The sequence below is a fragment of the Electrona antarctica genome (assembly GCF_951216825.1).
Source record: "Electrona antarctica genome assembly, chromosome: 9".
NCBI lineage: Eukaryota > Metazoa > Chordata > Actinopteri > Myctophiformes > Myctophidae > Electrona > Electrona antarctica.
The window spans coordinates 6,594,259-6,621,539 of NC_136790.1; the positions used below are offsets into that span (position 1 = coordinate 6,594,259).

The window sequence follows — 27,281 nt, forward strand, 5'->3', positions numbered from 1 at the left end:
ATGAAGGCCGCTCACGGCCGGAACGTCATTACTGTCACCTGATGAAGGCCGCTCACGGCCGGAACGTCATTACTGTCACCGGATGAAGGCCGCTCACGGCCGGAACGTCATTACTGTCACCGGATGAAGGCCGCTCACGGCCGGAACGTCATTACTGTCACCTGATGAAGGCCGCTCACGGCCGGAACGTCATTACTGTCACCTGATGAAGGACGCTCACGGCCGGAACGTCATTACTGTCACCTGATGAAGGACGCTCACGGCCGGAACGCCGTGTCCTGAATAATATCGGTGTTTTAACAAAAATAAACACTGTTGGAGCTAAGACTGTGTGCGGACTTCTCCTTCTCTGTATGTATCTACCTTTTGTCCAGCACCAGCGAGGAACTGGATGTGTGCAAGCCACCTGCTTTTAGAACTGATATACATACTGTCCTCACTGCGGCCCCTCACTTCACAGTTCACACGAGTGTGATTTTTGTACAAAGCAGACCAAAGCATCCACATACTTTATTTGTGAAGCAACGTATAAAGGTGCTGTAAGTGATATTTTCGCCGTTAAATGTAGGCAATAATTATTATTATTGAAAATATATATTTTCTGTATACTAAATAGCTGGAGAGACTGAAGTAACAAACCCTATAGTCTAGTATACAGTACTACAGTCTATAGCAATGATTACTATGGTAGAGCCGAAACACCATATGTCTGTATCTGTATGTCCACGGGCCTGTGGAGGACTTAACCCATCATGGACGGGAACCCCTGTTTTAAGCATTATGTTATGCTTTATCTATTGAAAAATAGCAGATCTACAAGCTCGTAGCGCGGCACCGAGTGCCGCGCTACGGGCTTGTAGGTCTGCTATTTTTGCAAATCTTTGAATATATATTCTTTCAGAGCGAACATTTTTAACTAAAATCTTTGCTTCTGGGGGTCCCTGGAAGAACATATTTTCAGATGTGGGTGTGCAGCCAAATACAGATAATTCTGGGGATCCTTGACATGAAAAAGGTTGTGTACCACTGACATACAGTACAGTAGAAACATAGGTTTTACAGAAAAATTTAGACTTAGATAGATTTAGAAGACATTTGTAGAATCTGGTCTCAGGTCGAAATTCCCAACTAGCATTATTCCCTTGTGTCTTCTGACTCTTCCCAGAGTATTTTGTTATTAAATGCAACATGGATGGTACAGTATGGAAGGTTTTTTAATAGAAAAGGACTGTGGTTCTTAAATGGTATTAAGATGACAAACTTCAATCAAAAAGAGATCAGTAGCTGGGCTACTGATCTCCATATCAAAATGATGTAAAATGGTTAAAATAAATATTTATTTGAATTCTCTTAGATTTCAACTCTATATCAACTGTTGATTGACAGTAATAAGGTGTAATGCACAAAAAGAAATAAGTCCTGTACATAATTAGAGGATAGAGGAATAAATCATATATTGCTACCCTCCAAGCATAACATTGTGTTGCAGCAGCGTTGGACCAATGGAGATGTTAGTCATTATGGTTTTGATTACACATGTTGTACTTTGTGGTTTCCATCTTTTCCATATGGTGAGAGAACAATGTTCAGTGCAAAGCAACCAATGCTTAATTCATGCTCCATCGTGGCGGAAAATAGCCGATGTACAAACTCCCAACCCGTTGCAACTGTGGTGCGTTCTGAGCTTGTAAATTGTCCATTTTCTGCGCAGCACCATCGTGCGACAAAGTATAAATTGGTCTTAGCTTGTACTGTAGCCCCATATGTGCCCTCTCCCTACGCTCATTCTGTAGCTCCGAGATGAGGTCACAGAAAGAGCCCCTCCCACCCCGTTCAGAGACGGCGCATGTTTCCACAATTCCCCATTTCTTACCCTTTTCTAAACAATATATCAAAAACGTGAAGTGGCTTTCAGGGTTTACACTAATTCAACGTCAACAACGCCAAAGAAAATCCAACTTTAAACGGTTACGAGCGTTACAGCGGTTGGTTTAGTCAGCCGCTTCCATGTTTATCAAGGGATTGGTGCGTGTGCGCGGGCATGTCGAGTGAACTGAAGTCAGTTGGACATTTTCGACCAGGGGAGGCGCCGGGGAGGCGCTAAAGCTTTTCAACTTCCTTGAAAAACATGCTAAACAACCGCTAGACGCTCGTGTAACCGTTTAAAGTTGGATTTTCTTTGGCGTTGTTGACGTTGAATTAGTGTAAACCCTGAAAGCCACTTCACGTTTTTGATATATTGTTTAGAAAAGGGTAAGAAATGGGGAATTGTGGAAACGTGCGCCGTCTCTGAACGGGGTGGGAGGGGCTCTTTCTGTGACCTCATCTCGGAGCTACAGAATGAGCGTAGGGAGAGGGCACATATGGGGCTACTTGTACTGCAGTTATTGCTGCCTGAGAGAGAGAGCAACACGTGAAGTCCTCTGGAATGTCCATCTCTTGCATTTTGATGTGGAAATAATTGGTCTACACTAAAATGCTGTGATTAGTGGGAGAAACAAAAGTAGGCCTACAGCGTTCATTTAGGATAATAACAAAGGAAATGATCTCTGTAAAGCAATAAGAGCTATTTCAATAACCAAAACAAACATGGCTTTTAAAAATATCGAGGTGAAGGCACATGTGGATAATGATAATATATATACATATCACTTTTAAGTAGAAATAGAATATGCTGCACTCCACTGAAATAAGAGTCATTAAAAATGTACCTGCAGGCATCGTAGAAACATCCAGATGCGAAACCATTTGGTACATCAGCGATACATGAAGACATCAGAAAGCATTTAGCTCTCTGGTCTTTGTGAACTGCCTTGACAATAAGTCATAAGGTCCATTTTACGTAGAAAGAGAGTGTGTAAGAAAGCTGCCAAAAGATGGTGTCCATTGAGGATTGTATTGATTCTCGACATGTCCCGGCCTAATACACACAGAGCCAGCTGTACAGCAAAGATCCCATTACCAATAGCAGCAGGTGGGCCAACCTTTCTGCCCCGCTGCCTGCCGACTGGAACTGCTTGCTGTTAGAACCTGATCTGTACCGATGCGAGGGCATCGTCTGCCCCCCGCCGCAAAGCACCATGGGAGCCTGAAAGGAAGTGGGCCTCTTTTGCGGCCGGTCAGGGCTCGAGCCATCGGTTGGCCTCTCTCCGGTAAACAGCAGTGGGTTCTTCCTATGGTCCAGCTCCATCTTGAACAGTTCGTACTCCTTGTGCGGCAGTTTGATACCCAGGGCGGTGCACCCGTCCGTGGGGGTCAAGTCCTGCCCCACTCCGACCTCCCAGCCGCCCGCCGGACCACAGTTGCCCGGCCTCGTTCCGTTCAGCACCTTCGTGGTGGCCTCGTCCAAGGCCGTGACATTGACCTGGGTCACCTTGAAGACAAACTCCGTAGCCCCCGCGACTTTGACGGAGGGGTTGCCCTGGGCATAGTGGCCCGAGGCCCTTAGCGTGAAAGTGGGCTGTGAGCATTTAGGGTCGGAGTAGTGGCGGTACACGCCCAGCCAGGCATGCGTGTCGGGGTCGAAAGTGAAGTCTCGGGTGAGGAAGAGGACGGCGGGCCGTGCTTCGCAGCGCTGACTGACCCAGTGTCCGTGCAGAGTCAGCGCGGCCACGGGAGTACGAGGCAGCAGCGGGGCTCTGTGTTCAGAGGAGCGGTACACCAGGGCACACGCCGCACAGGGATGGATGTGATGCTGGGGAGGGATCAGGATAAAGAATGATGTTATTCTATGTTATTTCAGACACTTTGTCATCAGAGAAATCTGAAGTCTTAACGGGCACAAATATGCTGAAAAACAGGAGCATTTGCTAGATGGCTAGTTGTTTGGGATTTCTGTTAGCCTGTCATGTAAGTATAAAGCTCCATAATTGGCCCCTTTGTGTCAAAATGCTGAAGAAGGTACAAGACAAATCAACAACTTAGCAGCTCTAAAAGACATATAGAGATACTGGTAGCTTTGCTTGTGTATTGTAGATCTATTTCACAGGGTCTTTCACAAGGGTCTCACCATAGCATTCTGCAGTGGCTGCTGGTACCCCGTGGGTCTGTAGTGGGTCCTCTGCGTCCAGTCAGTGTGCACGTCCCCCAGGAACAGTTCTTGGATCTTCCCTCCGTGGCTGTGGTGCTGGTTCTCCACTCGGATCAGCCCCATTTCCATCATGGAGAAACCCATCGCCGTCAGACAGGCCCTGCCCGCTCGCACATTGTATAGCTCGTACGGCTTTCCCGGCACCATCTGCGCCAGGGCCAGACTCGCGCAGACGGGGGGCAGCCGAGAGGCGAGCTTCTGCATGACCAGGGGGCTGTGGACCACGATGCCCACCTTGCTGAGATGGTGCTCCGCCTCTGTGCCGCCGCGGCTGATCCAGGACGCCTGGCGCAGGCGCAGTTTCCCCCTGATCACCAGCGAGTAGGCCGCGTCTGCGCAGCCGCTGTCCGTGTAGTAGTGCTGCAGGGCGCGGAACTGCCGGCTTGGGAGGAAGGTGTAGGAGCGGGTGAGGAACTCTGGGCCGGGCCGGACCTCACACCTGACCACAGGGGGAGAAAAGGCAGAATGGTTCAAATTAAATGATTAATAACTGGTCTTACATTAGTGGTGGAAAGTAACAAAGTACAGGTATTTGTACTTTATTTGAGTACTTCCAGTTTCCAATACGTTTACTTCTACTCCACTATGTCTCGGATCCAAATATTGTACTACTCGCTACATTAATTTGAACTCTTTAGTTATACTGTCAGGGACCAGAGTTGGTCGGCAAAGAGAGACAAAGCTTCTTGGTTTTCTTATAAAGGTGTTTTTGTCTTTTATTTTCCACATGAAACATAATAATAATAATAATACGACTTTATTTGTATAGCACCTTTCATGACATGAAATGCAGCTTTCATGTCATGAAAGGTGCTTTACAGAGCAATGAAGAGAGAGAGAGAAAAAAAGAAAAGCAAGGCATAAACGTTAAAAAACAAGAGCAGTAATGCAATACAGTGAGGACATGAATAACAAAAGAAATTAAAAAAACAAATCAATTAAAAGCAAGGGTGTAGAAGTGGGTCTTGAGCTGTGCTTTAAAAAATGTCTACAGAGGCTGCCTGTCGAAGGTACAGTGGGAGTTTGTTCCACGCCGTCGGCCTGTAGAAGCAAAAAGCTGCTTCCCCGTATTGACATGACAAATAAACATTATTTCTAGGCCCAAAATAATAAAGACCAACAGAACTGAACTTGACATAAAGACTGAGCTAACCAAAATGAGTCATGAGGGGAACATACATAGTAGGTGATCAAACCACTATTGACACACAGGGGAAGACAAATAAACAACATTTAAACATAGTACAAAGAAATCACTACAACATAATCCACTAGAACACATCACTAACTCATATAAACAAAAGAAAATACAATGAAACTGAAAAAACATAAAGCCAATCTGAAGCAGCTGCTCCTTTCTTCTGTGGCCAAGACATTTAAACTCCAGCACTCATTTGAACTGATACTCAAAACAAACAAACATTAAATAACTCCTGATAAAACAACTTGGCATTGACAAAATATAACTTAATGGATGTGTATTCCAGTCCGTCATTTCATCACCACAATTGCAATAAACAGTGTGTCATTCAACCAGTTGTGTGTAGTTCTTTATGTATGTAGATTGTAGTAGTGCTGAAAATAAATATAAACTAAATGAAACCAAAAAAGTCCATGTTTAACCAACTTTGCGTGGCCATCATGTGTGGCCATCACAGTTACTACAGTTACTTTGTATATTGAACATACAAAACATACATTAAAAACATACATTAACCACAATACATTTAGGCCATTTGCAAAAATATACATTTGCACACTTGAAATGGGACATTCTGCCTAATGACTACTTTCTACTTTTGGTACTTGGTTTTATGACATTCATTTTCATTTACTTTTATTTTTTGTTTTTCTTTTACGTTTTATGACCTCAATTACACTCACACAACCTGAACTTTGAACATTCCGTGGATTTTCTGTGGATTGGGGTTTTCTCTGTGTGTTCTGAAGACTTTTGAGCTGCAATGACAACAGGCAAAATCCCACAACAGTGACATCTGCCCGCAAATTGTTATGTCATATATGGGATTTGTGGATTGTTACTGTACATCACAGTCCACAGGCAAATCAAAGCACTTATTTGAGCCTAATTATTCCTAAAACCCCAGACCACAGAAAATCTACTAAATGTTCAGGTCTTTTGGGTGCAATTGAGCTCAGAAAACCTAAATAAGAAAAATAAGAAAAATTACAAGAACTTTAATTTTTATGTCACCAGATCTTAAGTACATTTTGATACCATACCATACTTTTACTCAAGTCAATTTGGAATTCTGGACTTCTACTACCACAATGGTCTACAGAGGGTGGTTAAAACACCCAATTATTACACCCTAGTATTATGTGTAGGACTAGGAAGAAGCCGTATACCGTAGGATCATCAGGGACCTCAGGTATCTGCTACCATCAGGGAACCAGTGCACACGGTTCTAGGCACCGCTTCCACCCATAAGCCGTTAAATCTATTTATGTTTTAGGTTTATCTTTTACTTTACATGACTGCAAGCATTTCATTGCCAGCAATGACTGCTACTGGCTTTATTGTTTTAAATGTTTTGTTTTTTTTGGACAATGTTGAATTCTGGGTTTTAGGCACCTGTTGTGAACATACAATTATTGTCTACCATTCTAACATGGTCCCTTTCACTTCCTCGTACTAGCCCAGACAACCCTGACAAATATATTATTGTCACAAAATAAGTACATTGCTGGTGGTACTACAACATGGAATTTAGGGACGATCCGGTTGATTGGGTTAGACACAATAGTGGTCTAACCTATTGTTTGTGAATGGGCTCTATCCAAACAGAATAGAGCGTCGCAGTCCCGCGCCCTACCAGGGCCCAGGAAATGATTCTCCGTTCATTTTCCTCATAGACATTTCAAAAAGTATTTATTTAAAGACGTTTACGCCGCGGACAAAGCCAACTCTTGTCGTGACAAATCATGACAACAAACACAATTTTTTGGGCCGAACAAATAATTAGAAAGAAGAAAAAAAACTAATACTTTTTTAAATGTCTATGGGAAAAATGCATTGGGTATCATTTCCTGGGCCTGGCGTCGTCATGAAGGGGGGCGGGACTGGGCCTGGCGTCGTCATGAAGGGGGGCGGGACTGGGCCTGGCGTCGTCATGAAGGGGGGCGGGACTGGGCCTGGCGTCGTCATGAAGGGGGGCGGGACTGCGACGCTCTATAACTCTTCCGGTCCGCTTCCCTACTTCCTTCACACAGGTGTTACCAATGATACTAAATAAGGTTCTGTTCCATTTAGTGTGCAGTGGTTCTGAAACCTTTTAATTTCAATAACTCTGAGAGTGTACAAATGGAACCAAATGGATTTGGTTCCATTTGTACACTCTCTGAGTTATACACCCGTACAGGGCCATTTGGACCGGTGTTTCCAGTGAGCCAACACAGGGGTTCTCAACCCGTGGGTCGCGACCCCTCGGGGGGTCGCCAAATTATTTTAGGGGGTCCCCAAATTATTTTCAAACAAAAATAAATAAAAAAGATTTTTTTTAAAATTTTATTTTCACGATTTTTCAAAAATAGCAGACCTACAAGCTCGTAGCGCGCCACTCGGTGGCGCGCTATGAGCTTGTAGATCTGCTATTTTTCAATAGCTAAATTATAACAATGCTTAAAACACCAAAAGGGGTTCCCGCCCAAAATGGTTTAAGGTTATTGTAGCAGTCAATTTATATTGGGGGTCGGGAGGGGGCGGGGCGTGGGTCCCGAGACATTGCCAAAGCATTTCCGGGGGTCCCCGGCCAAAAACTTTGAGAACCCCTGGTATAGGGAAGGGGCCCAAGTTATTTCCGAAATCACATGTGTGCATAGAGCCCATTGCAGAGTAACAATAAGCTTGCAGAAAAGCCTTTCTCAAATGGCGGTACGTTAAATTCACCTCGTTGACACCCAGGTGCCGTCCAGCCTGGGTGGGATGTCTGCTGTGATCCTCACCCCGTCCCGTAGGTGGCGATGCTGACAGTACGGCTCCCGCTGCGCGCTGCTGCTAGTGCTGCGGTTGGACTGTGAGCTGTAGGAGGCTGTAGGGACCTCCCACAGTTTGCTCCCCGTTCCAGCCACGAGCACCACTGTGGGAGAAAGACAAGGAAAGGCTGTCAGTAACTCAGTATGCTTAGTGGTGGAAAAAGTACTCGCATCTGTTTCTTGAGTAAAAGTATCAACACGGCAATGTAGAACTACTCCGCTACGAGTAAAAGTCCAGAAATATACTTGAAGGTATATTCAGTGATTTCACTTAATTCAAATATCACTTCTTTTTTTGTTTTGTTGTGATAATCCTCCCTACTACAGTATAGAGTGTGCTGACCATATAAGGAGTTCCTCCCTGTCCCCAGTGAGCCCCTGGGGTCAAAAAAACGTAGGTTTCGTTTTTGGCTAGGTGGCCAAGTCTTCATCCAATCAGGATGAGAGGGGCCTTCCGCCAATCATGATCGAGTGGTGCTGTTGGCCTGTCGCGTGTCCCTCCACTGTAGTGCGTGCTGTTGGCCTGTCGCGTGTCCCTCCACTGTAGTGCGTGCTGTTGGCCTGTCGCGTGTCCCTCCACTGTAGTGCGTGCATGTACACATCTTGTTACCGGGCGGACCGGAGGGTTTTCCCAAATCACTGAATGATCCATTGAGTCAAAGTACAAAAGTATTGGCGTCAAGGTGTACTTAAAGTACCAAAAGTGCTCACGATGCAGAATGTCCCATTTCAACAAGCTGAAATGGGACAGTCCGACGCACTGTGAGCTTGTAGACATGAGACATTCTGCATCGTGAGCACTTTCTACTTTTAGATTGGCTATTTTCAAATGGCCGAAATGTATATATAGGGCTGAAGTGGTTAATGTATGTCTTGTCTTGTAATAATAATCTAAATGCACGTAACTATAGTAACTAAAGCTTTCAAATTAATTAATGTAGTGGAGTAAAAGTGCACTATTTGCCTCTGAGATGTAGTGGAGTAGAAGTAAACGTAGAAATGGAAATACGCAAGTAAAGTACTCAAAACCTTTAAGTACAGTACATAAGTAAATGTATTTAGTTTAGTCAGTATATGGCAAATGCTCTCAGTCATCATTATCTACAGTTCCAATCAGATAAACATTTTAGATTCCATCATGGCTGACTTGGACTGTGCTGTGTGGCGTTTATAAGAAACAGAAATACAAAATGATATATGCTTCGGAGATGATTATCAGCCCCGTCTGTCAGAAAGCGAAGGGGAGCCAATAATAGCTTTGGGGAGGAAACACTCACTCCGTCTCCTCTGAACATCTAAACACTATTCGGGTCGACTGCGAGCAGTTTGGAATGTTGTGATTTGGGTAAATTGTCCATGTAATGAGCGGTGAGTGGATGCTATAGAAACCCTAACCGTGTATACATAGCAGTGAAGCAGGACTCAAGCCATGGACAACAGAGCAGCACATTGGGCTTGTCACTCCTATCGGCCTGCAGCTGCGAGTCAAAGTGACAGCTTTTGGGGGGCAGTGTGAGTGCATGTGGGTGTGTGTGGGTGTGCATGTGGGTGTGTGTGGGTGTGGGTACAGCTTGGGTTTAGGGGTAAGGTAATCCGTGTGGTCAGTGAAAGTCAGTTGGCATGCCTTGTATGTGGTTTTGTGCGCACGCGTGTGCGTGCGTGTGTGTGCCCGCATATGCATGTTCGTGCACATTTCAGCAGCCCTTGTCTGTGTGTAGGTGTGTAAGATTGCATATTTGATTTATTTATAGGAATAGTTTTGTTGCAACCGTAGGTCGCAGATTACTATGAACACCTTGTGATACGCTCCATATATGGCCGTCTCCATATATGAAGATCACGACACTGAACCTCATCAAACCCTGGATAGCCATAGATGGAGAAGACTGGATCATCACCTTGATCTGCATATATGGAGCCGGCCAGCAACTCTACATCTGACCTCAAACCCTTAGATCTCCATATATGGAGCTGACCTGTTTTGACATTCCATATTATGTTGATCCTTCCCGACCCGTCCTTCCTCTTCGATGTCTCCCTTTTGACTGATACCTGTCCATTTAAACTCTAGACGGGCCCGCCCCAAAGTTATTAGTGCAGCCGCACCCGGAGTGCGGAGTTCTCAACAGGCCCGAAAATTAAGGCCCGGCCCTACCTGGGCCCTCTCTGTACACTCAACACTGCCCCCGCTGCCACCCTTAGATCTCCATATATGGAGCTGACCTGTTCTGACATTCCATATGTTGATCTGACCTCATCAAACCCTGTACACTCAAGACACGCTCCATATATGGCTAGTACAGAATTCATTCCATATGCTGATCTGACCCCTCATGCCAAAGCGCCAGCGCTCGCCCAGCAGTCTGCCGTCACCCGGGCAGATGCGTGACGAGGTCACGTGCCTCAGGGTCTTAATGGTATGCCCTGTTTGTATGTGTGTCTCTGTGCTCATGTTTGAGCATGCATGTTTGAGCATGCATGTGTCGTACTTCTGTTGTCAGCAAGGGTCACACTGACAAGCAGTGGGCTGACCAAGCCAAACACATCTGTTGATGAGGAATGGTCTCGTTCACTGTAAGACTTTCCAAACGCGCTGACAGTTAACCTAATCCAAATGAAAACATTATTCATTCCGCAGCGCGTATTGATCCGACACATTATGCACATCTGCAGTCCCTCTGGCTGTCATTAGCTAGAACCACACACACACACACACACACACACACACACACATACACATCCTGGTGTCATTAGCTAGAACCACACACATCCTGGTGTCTCCACTTGTTTCTAGCAGGGAGACGTGTCTCTCTGACAGGACAAGGCCGGGATCAACGATCCGGTTTCACTGCAGACAAAAAAGGCTTGCTTGACTCCCTGATTGGACCCTCATGGTCACGACCCACTGGGGTCTCGGCACGAGTCGGCAGCATGTGTAAGATTGGGGGACTGTGTGTGTGTGTGCGCTTGCGTGTGTGTGCGTGCACGTGCAAAATGGTGACTGTGTGCATATGTGAGTGCATCTGTGTCAAGTTTTTGTCGGTGTTTTGATTTCATGCATAAAGATTATGCGAGCATGCGCACGCAAGTGTGTGCGAGTGTGATGAGTTATGGCTTCAGTCTGTCTCCTTTACCAAACGTCACAACAGCAACAGAGATGAGTCCTTGCAGACTTCTGTATGTTCTCTGACCTCTCTCTCTTTCTCTCTCTCTCTCTCTCTCTCTCTCTGTCTGGCTCCTGTCTGCTGCAACATAGAACATTGTGGATCCCACCGTTGTTGTGGGCAGAAGCACTGTAATTGGCCCACCACCACCCTGAATTTGAACCTGCATTGGTCTCCCTCACTGGAAAGCAAAGATCTACCACTCACCCAAAGGGAAATCCCCCCTCGGTCAAGGGAGATATTACACTGGCCTTCATGCAAAAACCTAACATGGGTTTGATCTTTGATGTGGTTACGGCCATGGTAAGGACGTGGGTGGGACTTCTGTGTCTGCCCATATGCATCTCTCATTCAGACATACAGTATATTGGTATGGCTGCCATAAATTGACAATATTCTAGCTCTGGTCCAGAGCTTTAGAAGGAGTATATTTTCTTTTTTCTTCTCACATGCTTTTGTTTTATTTGCTTGCTGTTATCTTTTTTTATCTTTATTTTTAAACCATTCTGTGAAGCACATTGAACTGCACTAGTTGTATGAATATTGTGCTATATAAATAATGTTTGATTCATTATAAAAAGCAAAAGGGAATAAATTCTCCATCCTTCCTCACTTTAGCCCTCTCTCCCTTTACCATCTCACCATCTCCTTTTTCCCTCTCCCTCTCCCTCTCTCCCTTTCCCCTCTCCCTCTCCCTCTCTCCCTCTCTCCCTTTCCCCTTTCACTCTCCCTCTCTCCCTTTCCCCTCTCACTCTCCCTCTCTCCCTTTCCCCTCTCACACTCGTTGGGGCTGCAGGAACTCATCACGGGCAGACATCTTTATGAATGTACTCTGAGAGGCCTTTCCCTTGTTTGTCTTAGATACGCTCGTTTCACCCCTCACCTCACGCTGCTCACAGGGGAGAACGTCACCGACCAAGCCCTAGCTGAACTGGGAGTTGGTTGCTGGACGCGTCAGCTGCTAAGACCCAGGCTCCGCCAAGTACAGTTTGGGTCAGAGATCACTGTGTGACGTGCTCACAGAGAGCCAGGTTCGAGCATGCATGGTTTGCGGTGTCACTTCAAGGATGAGGGGACTCTGAGTGGGAAAATCGGAACCGGAGGTTTACTCGGAGCTGTCCAGTGAGTTGTCTTTCAAAGGCTCTGAGAGAGGGGGCTAATTGGACAGTGTTTCCTTGGGCTTGTCAGTGTCGGAACTAAGGGGGATGTTTCCTGTTCTCTCGGCTGTTTCTGTATACCACTTTCACTGTCACTCACGCAGCTCTGTTCCACTTTGTGCACGCACGCACACATGCATGCCTGCAAACACACACACACACACACACACACACACACACACACACACACACACACACACACACACACACACTCACACACACACACTTATATATGTGCACAACCATAACTACACACATATTACAAATACATGCCCACAAACTGAGCCATACAGTAACACTATATATTATATAGTCACCATAAATCAGACTTAGGTTCAGATTTAGGACACGTCTATCCTTCAAGCATTTTCATTTACATACATTTGTTGATCATGTGTACAGTGGGGCATTAAGCAACTAGTCGACTAGTTTACTAGTCGACTAGTAAATCCACTAGTCGACCTTGTTGGTACTAGTTGACTAGTTGATAAGAAGAAAAAAATAGTTTTTATTTTTTATTTTTTTCCCGATTTTGTAGGCCTCAAGATCAGGTAGATTATAGTTATAGTCACAAAAATGCACATAAATGTACAAATATTTATTTCTAAAATAAAATAAATAAATAAATACGTTATTGTTTTTTTTCTTTTTTAAACATAATAGGTGGTTAAACAACTAGTCGACTAGTAAACTAAGCAACTAGTCAACTAGTAAAAATGACTAGAAGTGAATGCCCTAGTGTACGCTTAATACCCCCCCCTCAATTTTTAGGAGGCCTGATTCCCAAACACTAATCAGAATTAATTAATTTCCACTAAGTCATCTGATAGGTCTGTTTTGTGTTATTGTCCTTCTGCTGCAGCTGCGTGCAGTTCTGCTCATACGCAGTGGTGGAAAGTAACTAAGTACTTTTACTTAAGTACTGTACTTAAGTACCATTTTGAGGTATCTGTAATTTACTTGAGTATTTCCAATTTCCAGTACTTTTACTTCTACTCCACTACATCTCAGAGCCAAAAATTTTACTTTTACTCCACTACAATTATTTGAAAACTTTAGTTACTAGTTACTTTGGAGATTTTAATTTTGATTAGAAAACATACATTAACCACTTCAACCGTATACATTTCGACCATTTGAAAATAGCCGATCTACAAGCTCACAATGCGTCGCGTTGCGACGCATTGTGAGCTTGTAGATCTGCTATTTTCAATAGATTTCGTACACATTTTGAACTTGTGAAATGGCACATTCGGCACAATGAGTACTTTAATTTTCATACTTTAAATACATTTTGATGCCGATACTTTTGTACTTTTACTCAAGTACATTTTCAATTCCGTACTTTTAACTTGTAACGAAGTAGTTCTAAATTGCAGTATTGGTACATTTACTTAAGTAAAACAATGTAGTACTTTTTCCACCACTGCTCATACGTCCTCTCACACAAACCAAAAAACTAACTCAGGTGCCCCAGTAGCTCACCTGGTAGGAGCGTGTATACCCCCAAGGACAGTCTAAGAAGGACGAGACACGAAGACCGTACGGGCGACGCCATGTTGCTTTGGAAGGAAAGAAACATGCGCAATGGGCTATATGCAGCCAACACTTCCGCGTTCAGCTTCCTTGGTCTCAACTGCGCATGTTTCTTTCCTTCCAAAGCAACATGGCGTCGCCCGTACGGTCTTCGCGTCTCATCCTTCTTAGACTGTCCTTGGTATACCCCGTAAATAACGCTATAGTTCTTCCTGCAGCTGGTCTGGGTTTAAATCCAACCCAAAGCTATTTTTCTGCATGTCATCCTTTCTCCCGCCTTTCCTGTCTGTCTCTCTCACCGTCACTATCAAGATTAAAGCAGAAATACAAAAAAAAATAAAAGGAAAACAAGCTCTAGTGTGTGTGTGACGAGGAGCCATTTTAAGGTTTGGAGTTTTTAGTTCTGCCAAAGTATTTTCTGTAGGGTGTTTCCTTGAAGTCACTTGTCATCCGGGCGCTCTCTCTCTCTCGCTCTCTTTCTCTCCGTCTTTTGGATCTCATTCCAGTCGGGCATATGGTTGCATTTACGAAAAGAGCACTCGTAAAAACAGAGCTTAGTAAAACAAAAAGTGCTCATCGCGGGGTTTTAAGTATTGCTCTATAAAAGAGGCTATTCCAGCCACAAGTGATACAACGTACTGTAAATGTATAAATGATACTATTCCAAAAGGAAGACAGGCCCCATTTTACTGACGAGCTGGGGGGACTATTTGAGTTGCTACATTTTATTATTCTTTATTTACCCAGGGAAGTAGCTGAGCACAGGTGCTCATTTTCAGCAACGCCCTGCACATTGAAACACACACACACACACACACACACACACACACACACACACACACACACACACACACACACACGCACACACAAACATTTAATTTCATACAATGCTGGAAAAAAATGTAATTGGAGTACCAGAATCCAAACAGTTCCTTGTTGCTCCCCAACTAATTCTCAATATAAATTCTATTGTAGGCAGCTTACATGGTAAACGGAACGCTCGCCCCACATTGTTTCAGCGGTTCTTGTATTCGTTTTACTGAGGTTATATGGTTATGAATAAGTTTAGGAGTAGGCATTAGTTTTACTGAGGTTAAGTTTAGGAATAAGGTTAGGTTCAGGCATTGTTTTACTGAGGTCGCCGGCAGTGGCGTGCACAGACATTTAGAGGGGCAGGTGCTCAAGTTAAAAAAGGGCACCTTGTGCAGCGCGTGGAACCGGCCGGTTGCCTTAATCTATTTTGGGTGGGAACCCCTTTTGGTGTTAGCATTATGTTATGCTTTAGCTATTGAAAAATAGCAGATCTACAAGCTCATAGCGCGCCACCGAGTGGCGCGCTACGAGCTTGTAGGTCTGCAAATCCGGCGCCACTGGTCGCCGGATTTGACCCGGTGCGAGCGTGTTTTAGGATGAGCGTTCTTGGGTTCGTTCACAACCCTCAAGTTATTATTATAATTGTGCCTTTTTTTGTTTCATTATCAAGAGCAAGGGTTAAAACACATAAAGAGAAGTAGTGGGAAAGCAACCACTTAATGGGCTATATGCATACACACCATTTTGGAAAAGAAACATGGGCCCCTTCCCCCTACTTCTTCACAGGTGTTACCGATGATACTAATGGAGGCTCTGTTCCATTCTGGTGAAACAGAGTCAGGGTGCTGCTATTGTGCATGTTGGCTCACTGGAAACGCTCTGCTACACAAGTGGGTCTCAAAGTGAGTGGGTTTCTCAAATGGCCCTGTACGGGTTTGTAACTGAGACCATGAGGTTCCATTTGTACACTCTCAGAGTTATGGGGGGTCCTTGAAATTAAAAGGTTTCAGAACCACTGCACACTAAATGGAACGGAGCCTTAATTAGTATCATCTGTAACACCTGTGAAGGAAGTACGGAAGTGGCCCGGAAGTAGGAAGAGTTATTCATTCTGTGTGTATGTAGCCCGTTAGAGACGGTTTCCATCGCCTCCTACTGTAATTGCATTGTGCTCCCACAGGGGGTCAGCGCAGCAGTCAGTGTGACCTGTGTGTGGTCTGTGCAATCGGCCCTATCAGCACTCCAAGCGCCTCCAGTGCCACTGACCACAGCTTCAACAAGCCTGCATGTCTGACTGATGGCCAGCCAAAGTAATCTATCTACATTGGGGGCTGTTTCCACACATACGCACGCTCACACACACACACACACACACAGGAGACATTGATTTATAGAAGGGATGCCATTTATGAAGGACCTCCGCCATGCTGTGTGCTGTTTGTTTGTTGTTTGTTTGCGCTGGTGATTAGGGTTTTGGCAACTCTCACTCTCCTCTCATGTCCTGTCCGCACAGCGCCCGAGTCAAACTACACTTTTATGTACCTCTCTATTTGGAGCAGTCACTGTGCAAACAGGAGGCGAGCTCCAGCCACTTTGAATTCACCGGCCACATCTTGTGGGGGGAATCGAGAGCTCAACCGAAACGCTTCAGCCGTGGTGGGGGGGGGGGGTTACTGATGTAAAAGTATCAATACTGCAAGAGTAAAAGTACGAAAGTGTCTGCATCAAAATGTACCAAAAGTAGAAATTACACTGGGCCATGGCTCAGTGGTCCAGGCACCTTGGCTGGTAATCCAGTCTGGCAGTGTGCCGCGGGTTCGACTCCCGATCCCGACGGCCTTTACTGCATGTCTTCCCCCCCATCTCTCTCCACATTTCCTGTCAGCCTACTGTCTGTCCCTCCATAAAAATATATAAAATAAAGGCGAAAGCCACAAAAAAAAAAGAAATTACTCATTATGCAGAATGTCCCATTTCAAGTTTCAAGGCTATAGCCTAAATGTAAAGGGCTGAAGTTGTTAATGCATGTTTTGTAATAATAATAAAAATTAATAATAATCAAAAGTAACTAGTAACTAATGTTTTCAAATAAATGTAGTCGAGTAAAAAGTACAATATTTGGATCCGAGATGCAATGGAGTAGAAAAAGTAAGTAAAAGTATTGGAAATACTCAAGTAAAGTACAAAAACCTCAAAATTGTACTTAAGTACAGTACTCAAGTACTTAGTTACTGTCCAGCACTGGTGCTGTAGTTGGTCAGTGAGAGACCCCTCTATCAGCCACTCACTTTGCTCCACCATAACGGTAGAAGTCTTCACCTCTGAGGGTGTACAAATGGAACCCGTCCATTTTGTTCTATTCGTTCACCCTTAGAGTTACGAATAGACAAATGAACACAGAGGCTTCACAGCAACAGCACTGACGGCATGTACGATCCAATAGTATTTGTTCATATTGTTTTTCAAACAACCAATCATACACTAGGACAGGGGTTCTCAACGTTTTTGGCCGGGGACCCCCGAAAATGCTTTGGCAACGTCTCGGGACCCCCGCTCCGCCCCCTCCCGACCCCCAATATAAATTGACTGCTACAATAACCTTAAACCATTTTGGGCGGGAACCCCTTTTGGTGTTTTAAGCATTGTTATAATTTAGCTATTTAAAAATAGCAGATCTACAAGCTCATAGCGCGCCACCGAGTGGCGCGCTACGAGCTTGTAGGTCTGCTATTTTTGAAAAATCGTGAAAATAAAATTAAAAAACAAAATCTTTTTTTTTTTTTTTTTTTTTTGAAAATAATTTGGGGACCCCCTAAAATAATTTGGCGACCCCCCGAGGGGTCGCGACCCACGGGTTGAGAACCCCTGCACTAGGAGGCTGTGGTGGTCAGAGCTTTGCGTCCTGCAAGACACTATAGACATTATTTAAGGTTTTTTTTTTTTTTACTATATCCCAATGTGCATCCTGTGTTGTTGTTTTCTTTTTCTTTTTCTTTTTTTTTTACTACTTCCTGCTCCAGGTTTATATATACGGTTTAAGACCCTGGCATGGTGGTCTGCTTCTGGGCACCGTTTGCAGCAACCCGCTGTCTTTCTCCACTTTCCAAATCCCTCTGACTGCCTCGGCACGGCAGGACAAAATACCCTCCCCAACTGTCTGTGAATTATTTTTACGCACGCACGCACGCACGCACGCACGGCCTGGTCATGGTCCTTCCTGGACGCTGTGCCCTCTTCACCCACCCTCCCTCCCCCCATAGGCTTGATTAGCCCAGCACTCCCCCTGATGAATACATGCCCTGATGTTTACGCCTCATTTCTTCTGGATGGATTTCAGATTCCTCCTCCCTGCCCTTTTCTCTTTCGTTCATTCTTTCTTTGTTTCCGTTTGTTTGTTCAGTGTGCGGCGCGTCTGCCGGTGGTTGATGTACTGTAGTGGTGTATTCGGTGGGAATGAGAGGGAGAAGGCTTCTTCTTGTGCTGTGAAATTACCATGAACTCTCACAAGGTATGATTGATCAAGGGTTCGTGTGTGTGTGTGTGTGTGTGTGTGTGCGTGTGCGCGCGTGCGTGTGTGTGCGTGCGTGCGTGCGTGACTGTGTGTAGGTTGAGTAGAAATATTAAACGGCACAGTAACCTTTCTATCCATTCCACATGTTCAGTTGGCTGCAGTGCAATGCGCTCACAGCTGTTTTTTTTAGACAAACGCAACAAGTCGAGTTGTCCTCCAAGATCTCCGCGTCGCTGATATAAGATGGCTGGATTACTTTTCATAATGGGGGGGATCTCGCCGCCCACGTATTGATGGATAAAAATGATTTCAGGTAATCCTCGCAGGGAAATATAGCTCCATTAAATCATCTCCTTTTTTTCCCCCTCTCGCAGCATTAGCTCTAATCCCTCATGAAATATGACTATCTATATATTATATGTTGCTCCCCTGCTTATGGATTGTCCTTTTGTTTTATTTTACTCAGTGAACATCTGCACACGTGTACCGATACTAACCACAATGGGGAAGAGAGAGATAAGGATGTTTCTTTTACCAATAGAAATGCTTTTAAGAAAAGTATTTTTTTTATCCTCGTTAATACTATTCTTCTTATTTAGATGTCAGTCTAGATCATTACTTTTTATACCCCAAAATGGAGCTGCGAGGAGAGCAACAGCATAGAGGGGTATATGCGTGTGACATCATCAACATACCCGGAAGTTATGCGGGAACGGCCTACTGAGTGCCAAAAAAAACCTACTTTCTGGCCTTGACAGCCCATACATCCAAACAGAAAAGTCCTATTTGATTGGCATTAAATAACTTGAAACAACATTAAATTCTTAACTTTGTCACTCACTTTGCCACTCGATCTGCCGTTCACTTTATGCATGCGCATACCCTCTGTAGCAGCGAACGCCTACAAAGTAAGACTTTAGAATTGCTACACCTGCATCGTTTGCTACAAAACATAGGTGTGTCAATTAGTAAACTACAAGTAATTATTAACATTTATCTTAAACTGCAGGGTGCACCAGTCAGTGGTTTGGAGTTTAACTGCATTAAAAAGCCTTGTCCTCCAACAACCATTTCTTTTCAGTGTCAATTGTATTGTCCTGTGGTGTATATATACCCCACCCATAGCCAGGGCCAAAGAAATGCAAATAGCTCTTGGCTTAGGTCTGCTCTGTATAGAAACCTACACCTCCTTTGTCCTTTTGCTTGAACCAAGAGACGTCATCCTTGGAGACAGCAAAGTCAAACCCGGGTCAGGTGAGCATAGGAATAATTCAAAGAACATGAACCATGTTGTATTATTATTATTCCAACCCCAAGCCCCCCCCCCCCCCCCCCCCCCCGCCCGACCCCGTCCCCTAACCCCTAACTTCTCCTAGTAGTCATATAGAAGTGTCCCCCTGTCCCAGGGGCAACGCATGCCTGTTGTGTTTTCATCACAGTTTTAAGCTGGCTAATCCACCGGCCTGGTTTATTTGGACAAGGGATCTAGAGGGGTTTGTCCAGTGAGCCTCGCTGCCAGTTCCTCCTGTGGTTTAGCAAAACTCTGGCTCCCGTTCGTTCAACAACAACAACCATGTCGTTTCTCCTGCTGCGTCTCACACTCTCTGCATTAATAAAATAACCAACGGGGATCATGGGCCGTCACCTCTCATAACACCACCCAAACCCCGCCCCGCCGCGCCGCCCCGCATCGCCAACCTACAAAAACACTGGCAACACTTACCGATACAGTGCCCTTATTCCCGTATATTAGCCTATGGAAAAGTACTGTAAGTTCACAATTTCTATGCTCTGTAATGATGCAGTAAAAAATAAATCTCCCTCAGACATAATCTACGAGGATAAAACTAAAGGCAGTACAAGTAGCCATAGGTGCACGCAATTTTAGTATGAACGTGAAAACAGTGACTAATGATTGACAGTAATAAGTCACCATCTACACAGTAATATGACGTAGCCTATATACCCTGCTGTACAGCAACTACTGTAATAGCCCGAGGATTAATATAGGGTCTCATTCGCACTAATGATGATCACTTGTTCCATGTAGTTGTCAATAGACTGCCTCAGCGGCGGTAATATGAACCACATCATAACTACGTTGTGCGCTCTATAAATCACAGAGGGTCAGTAGATGGACAATTTGGGTATTTTTTTTCCCCCTACAGTGTAATTATTCCAGGCTGTGAGACAGTAGGAGAGCACGGAGAAGATGCGTGATGCTAACGGCACCTGACGTGCATTGCGGCGCTCTCTCTTCTCGGCCCCGGACAGCTGCCTGCCGCAGTCGGAATGGAGATAGCAGACTGAAGGGAAAGTTGATGGTCCGCTGATGTTTTAGAGCTGAGATTACAGCCGTTTCACCTTAATCCAAAATCTTGGCTCGGGAGGGGAGGTTTTTTTGGACGAGCCAGCGGCTCAACAGGAACATTTTAGTGGGGCCAAATGGGAATAATGCATCCAAGGTTTTAATTTATATGAATAGGATCAATGTGTTTCTTTTTTTTTCTCGCTCTCTCGGTTTGGAACATATGGTGAAATGAGGTAGTGATAGGACATGGTGATCCATTTTTCCTTTCTAAAGATCCACCACAGCACATTCTCATATTTTTATGTAACCCGTCCTCGTCCACACAAAAGAGCACTCAGTTTTGTCTTCCTTAAAAACTCCCAACAATGGAGAGAGTATTCTACCAAGACAGTGCTGTGTCTACAGTCTAGAAAATCAAAGCAAGAGCTTCCAAAGGCTTACGTAAACAAAAAATAAAAAAGCATTGGCCCTGGCCTGTTCCCATCGTTACAGAAAAATGACGTAAAGCATTGCCCCCAAAGTCTAGCTCCATATTAATCAATATTTTGACATATGCAGTGTACTTAATTTAAGCACCAGCTGAAATGTTCACGGCATAGCTCTGTTAAGCCTCCTAGACCAGTGATTCTTTTTCATTTCAGGGACCCTCACCATTTGATGCGGGACCCCAATCTACACTGTAAAATGAGAGAGTGTAGAAATGACCCTCGTGGTCCCTCGATCAGACGTTGAGAAACAGTGGTCTTGAGGACGCTCTGGGGGTGTGTGTGTGTGTGTGTGTGTGTGTGTGTGTGTGTGTGTGTGTGTGTGTGTATGTGTGTGTGTGTGTGTGTGTGGTGTGCGCCTGTCTGTCTGTCTGTCTGTCTGTCTGTATCTGCGATTAATCTTGCAAACCCCTGGGATGATTTGTCTTGTGCATGGTGCCAGTAGGGCCAAAGAAGTAAATCCTTCAATATTTTCCACATAGTTTTTTAATAATGAATTAATAATCTAAGGCCCAAACCACACCAATGCAACTATAGTCACAAATCCTTGCAACAAAACAGTTTTAAGGACATACTAGTCTCGCGTAGCCAGACAACTATTCCACAATCTCCGAATGCTATATAGAGTCCAGGGACGTGGTGGGCCCATAATTCAGCCCGGGAAGTGGAGTTGCGGAGGCCCTTTGGCCTTTGGCCGCGCGCCTATTTTATTAATAAAAAATAAAAAAGGTGACCCAGCCGGGGTGATCAAGTCCCGACTTACGTCCCAGTAGCTACCCTCGATCAGTCCCATTAGGGCAAGACCAAGGCCACACAATCCGTTGCTCCGGAACTATTCTACCGGGACTGGGAGGATCAGCAATCTGGCACATGGAGAGACTAGGCTCTGTGGGTTGACTCCTGTCCGGGCCCCTCCTACTGTACGTCTCTCCAGGTCCACTCTTGCTCTCACCAGGCCCAGGACCTGTGTGTTGCACCAGACTCCCAGCACCAGGACCTGTGTGTTGCACCAGACTCCCAGCACCAGGCCCAGGACCTGTGTGTTGCACCAGACTCCCAGCACCAGGACCTGTGTGTTGCACCAGACTCCCAGCACCAGGCCCAGGACCTGTGTGTTGCACCAGACTCCCAGCACCAGGCCCAGGACCTGTGTGTTGCACCAGACTCCCAGCACCACGACCTGTGTGTTGCACCAGACTCCCAGCACCAGGACCTGTGTGTTGCACCAGACTCCCAGGCCCAGGACCTGTGTGTTGCACCAGACTCCCAGCACCAGGACCTGTGTGTTGCACCAGACTCCCAGGCCCAGGACCTGTGTGTTGCACCAGACTCCCAGCACCAGGACCTGTGTGTTGCACCAGACTCCCAGGCCCAGGACCTGTGTGTGCACCAGACTCCCAGCACCAGGACCTGTGTGTTGCACCAGACTCCCAGCACCAGGCCCAGGACCTGTGTGTTGCACCAGACTCCCAGCACCAGGCCCAGGACCTGTGTGTGCACCAGACTCCCAGCACCAGGACCTGTGTGTTGCACCAGACTCCCAGCACCAGGCCCAGGACCTGTGTGTTGCACCAGACTCCCAGCACCAGGCACTTCATTCAGGAGTGGTGGATTATAATATCTTTAGAGCTTATTTTTTCCATGTCTGCTAAGCAACAAGCTATATAGATGATTTATATTTATATTAGGATAAATGTGCGCGACTGTAAAGACGAAGAGGGGTGGAGTCTCCACTTCCACTTTATATTTTACTCACGATAGAGCTGCCGTTGCTCCAGACTAGACTGTATGACGGAAGCATTTGAAAATTGCGAGAGGCAACAGTCTGGCAACGCGAGACTAAGGACATACCAATGCTCCTTGCTCCTTTTTATGTATGAACATTTTGCAACATGATTATCTACATTTTTATCCCACAATTTTGCAATTATCTAATGTAATCCTGCAGCGCTACACTTCCTCTGCCAACCTGGGGGGGCAGCCGACTGACCTCATGCTTCCTTCTATGCACGAGGAGTCCAAGCTGCTTCTTTTCACCTGACGGGGGAGACATGGACACGATTATGACAAAACAATTGTGATTATCTCAAATAATTGCGATTAGACGACGACTACGTAATAATTGTGACAACCCTATGGACCGCGGGTCCATGAAGGTAATTTCAGACGAGGCTTCCGTCCAGAGTCAGACTCCAGAGCACAGCTCCTGGGCCTCTATAGCTGAGGGGCGGCCTCAGGGCTCCCACGGCGTGTATGTCTGTGAGGCCGGCGCCTCCTCCGCCCGTCTCCTCTACTTGACTTGAGCGGTGGAACAGAGAAACGGCCAGCGCAGACACCATCGTATACTATTCTCAGCCTTTTTTTGCCTTTATTGATAGATCTCAGTATAGGTAACAGACAGGAAACGGGGAGAGAGATGGGGGGGGGGGAAGACACACAGCAAAGTGTATCGGGATCGGGACTTGAACCCACGACACACTGTCATGCTAAGCCAGGCCTGCCCCCCCCCCCCCCCCCCCCCCCCCCCCCCTACGTGTTACTTGAGGGGGTTCCAAATGGGGTGAAATGTAAAAGGTTTGAGAAGCACTGCTCTAGCCCAGGGGTTCTCAACCCGTGGGTTGCGACCCCTCGGGGGGTCGCCAAATTATTTTATGGGGTCCCCAAATTATTTTCAAAAAAGAAAAAAAAAGATAATTTTTTTAAATTCTTTTTTTCACGATCTTTCAAAAATAGCAGACCTACAAGCTCGTAGCGCGCCACTCGGTGGCGCGCTATGAGCTTGTAGATCTGCTATTTTTAAATAGCTAAATTATAACAATGCTTAAAACACCAAAAGGGGTTCCCGCCCAAAATGGTTTAAGGTTATTGTAGCAGTCAATTTATATTGGGGGTCGGGAGGGGGCGGGGCGGGGGTCCCGAGACGTTGCCAAAGCATTTTCGGGGGTCCCCGGCCAAAAACGTTGAGAACCCCTGATCTACACTACAGTACAAGCTCAGAGTGTGTCGCAATGCAGCCCGTTGTGAGCTTCTGTCCATCTGCTGTTTTCACAGAATGTCGATGCTAGGGTTCACATCATGTGAGTGGGGGTCCGGGGGATACCTTCCTTGGGGGGGGGGAGTTCCTTTATAGGTCTGTAACTCTTGAATTATGCGGGTCTCAAAGTTTGAGAACCACTGGATTTAATGAACACTCCAGATTTCACTGTGTGCACTGGATTACACATTTAAGTTGACGAATAATTGACACACGAATAATCGCGATTCACGATTTAATTGCGTTTTTGGGACATTATGAATAGAAATTACATTTCAGGTTATAGGGCAGATATGACAAATAACTGAAATATACCAAGGAATTTCTGCCATAATGTTAAAAAATAAATAGCGGAAATAGCTGATCTACAAGCTTCGTGGTGCGTTGTAAACTTTTATGCTATGAACATTTTTCAACATGGATACGATTATGGACAAAAATAATTGTGATTATCTCAAACAATCGTGATTAGACGATCATGTAATGGTTGTGACAACCCATATGCACCGGGAAGCATGGGCAGATGCCTCCTGCTGCCACACCATGTGACCCGTCCAACATCACCCTAACCGGCCCTGACGGCCAAAACGCTCTGCCCCCACACTCGCACACACACACACACACACACACACACGCACACATACACACGCACGCACACATACACACGCACGCACACATACACACGCACGCACGCACACACGCACGCACGCACACAATCAAGGCTACATTGGCAGTACAAGCAGCTAGGAACAGCAGCCGAACTATAGGGTCAGTAATGGCCGTCTGCTGTTATTCTAACCATTAACATAATGGCAACATTAGTTCCAGGGCCATGCTTCCCTGCTCCTAGGGAACCATTGTTTTTTAAAGGCACCACAGCCAGAGACTTTTCTTTTTTTTAGGCTCCTTTTTGCTCGTCGCCCAATCCCACCGAGACTTTGAAGATTCACAGAGAGAGAGAGAGAGAGAGAGAGAGAGAGAGAGAGAGAGAAAACAGAGACACTATTCATAAGTCTTGTGTTAGCACAGGTTATGTTTTTGTTTTTAAACGTGCACATCCGATTCCAAACATGGAATGTTTTGCAAATTGTCTGAATTGAGACAAATGACTTAATGGCTTCCTCGTAATTCAGAGTTTTTCTTTTATAATCTCTTCCTTCTTTTTTTTTCTTCTTATATCCTGCCATGTTTTCCCTAAACTCAATCACCAGCAATTCAGCTGATTTCTCACATGAGAGAGAGAGTTTATCTCATTGTTTTTAGGCTGACAACACTTCAGATTAGATTAGAATAAAGCTGGATTAGATGAGATCAGAGTTACTGTAGATAAATGAATGCTGCAGTCATGCTATTTGAGATTTGACAAATAAATACATTTACTTTTCATATTGCACATTTCATTCTTTGATTGCAAGCAAAGCATTATGTACAGTATGTACAGTATATAACAGTAATGACCCTTTGTAAACCTTCTCAAAGAAATCCACAATCACCACAGTCACAGTTGACTCATTAAAAAGTACAAATAATAATACAAATAATTGCTAATCAAAATATTGATGTCAGTTGTCCATGCAGGGACCAATTCCTTAACTAGGGTTAATTTTGTTGACTAAAAGGTTTTTGATATTTAGTCGACTACTAAAACAAAATTTTGTGTTCAAAAGACTAAGACTAAATCAGCATTTTCCGTCAAAATTCACTAAGATTTTTGATATTTTTTTTGATATTTTTGTCTAGGCTAAACTATTTCAGATTACTAAACTAGGACTAAAACTAAATGGTGTGTTATTAAAAAAAAAAAAAAAAGTTGCTGTAAAAAATAACACTGCTGAATTATATACTCTGAGAGTTACGGCAGTCCTTGAAATGTAAAACGTTTGAGCACCATCACCACCACCAACGACGTAGATATAGGTGAGTGGCAAAAAAACAAAACAGCTGTTCTTCTGGCATCAGTGGCGGCAACTCACCTTGACAGGTCCATAGCAGCCAGGCTCCCTTCAACAGGTGAGCAGAGCGTCCACTTGACATGGTTTCCCCTCGTCCGGTGCACACTTGCACTCCTCTCGGGTTCAGAAGAATTAACACACGCTTTGGTCCAATTGGCAAATCCAAGCAGTTGGAGATTATAAGGCTTCCTCAGTGAGAGTTGGTCATTTATAGGATATCACCCGGCGTGTACGACATGAGCAGAGATATATACAGCTGCCCTGCATGTACTGTCCAGTTTTAGTGTTTAGGCAATCCTTTGTGTCTAGACAGAGTTCCAGTCTAGTCCAGCTTCTTGGCTTCCATGGTCTGATAAGAAACTCCCTCAGTCAGATTCACCCGCTTCATGCAACTTCTCCACTCTGGTGCCTTCCAATAGTTGGAGAGGATAAAAGAGGTTCCTCTCCCTCCCTCCCCTCTCTCTCTCTCTCTCTCTCTCTCTCTCTCTCTCTCTCTCTCTCTCTCTCTCTCTCACACACACACACACACACACACACTCACATACTGACTGTACGTGCACCAACCTCACTATATATCGCTGTGAATTGTTCCACTTTACATGCGCTGTGAAAGTCTGTGTGTATGTGTGTGTGTGCATGTGCATATGCAGCAAAAGTACTTTTGTGTGTGACTGTGTGCATGCACTCCTGTCTGCCTTTAAGCTGAGAGGAGGGAGTGAGAGAGAGATAGAGAGAGAGAGAGAGTTTGTGTGAGTGAGTGAGTGAGTGAGAGAGAGGGGGGGGGCGTTGGGGGGCAGCAGTTGAGCATGGAGGAGGGGACTCTTTAAGCTTCAAACTTCCTAAACGGAAGGCTCTGGGGAGCTTTTAGGGCAAGGTGCAAAAGGGCCAGTGGCAAACGAAGAATATCTCCTACTTTGTACATTGAATATTATGTTATTTACGGCAAGCAACAGCGTCATGCCATGAGGTAAACTATATGCAGCTTCAGTGCTGGCCACATCTACATGATGCATACAAAGTGCACCTCTGGGTAAAATTCAATTTAGCTCTTTCTTAGTTACCTCATGGAGCAACATTCAATGTTTAACCTCAATTCTGTGGCAACAGACAGACAGACACAGCTCGCACAAACCCATATCACACCTCATTGGAAAGTCACACAAACGCAAGCATATACATGCACGCCACACGTGTGCGTGCGTACACACACACACACACACACACACACACAC

General features: G+C 45.1%; 1 protein-coding gene across 1 annotated transcript; it reads right to left on the bottom strand.

Moving 5' to 3' along the window:
* Nucleotides 1-2,404: 2,404 nt before the first annotated feature.
* apcdd1l (adenomatosis polyposis coli down-regulated 1-like) lies at nt 2,405-26,513 on the bottom strand. The gene is made up of 4 exons (XM_079509575.1): nt 26,071-26,513; nt 8,001-8,190; nt 4,010-4,529; nt 2,405-3,694 (listed from the first exon to the last, which is right to left on the bottom strand). The coding sequence occupies exons 1-4, from the start codon at nt 26,129-26,131 to the stop codon at nt 2,921-2,923; spliced, it is 1,545 nt and encodes a 514-aa protein (XP_079365701.1). The 5' UTR covers nt 26,132-26,513; the 3' UTR covers nt 2,405-2,920.
* Nucleotides 26,514-27,281: the final 768 nt, after the last annotated feature.

Excerpts from the sequence above, each read along its gene's own strand:
- apcdd1l (XM_079509575.1), bottom strand. The coding sequence starts at position 26,131 with ATGTCAAGTGGACGCTCTGCTCACCTGTTGAAGGGAGCCTGGCTGCTA. Across the intron at positions 8,191-26,070 it reads GCTGCTATGGACCTGTCAAG|TGGTGCTCGTGGCTGGAACG; the intron begins GTGAGTTGCCGC and ends TTTCTCCCACAG. Across the intron at positions 3,695-4,009 it reads AGCCACTGCAGAATGCTATG|CATCACATCCATCCCTGTGC; the intron begins GTGAGACCCTTG and ends ATCCCTCCCCAG.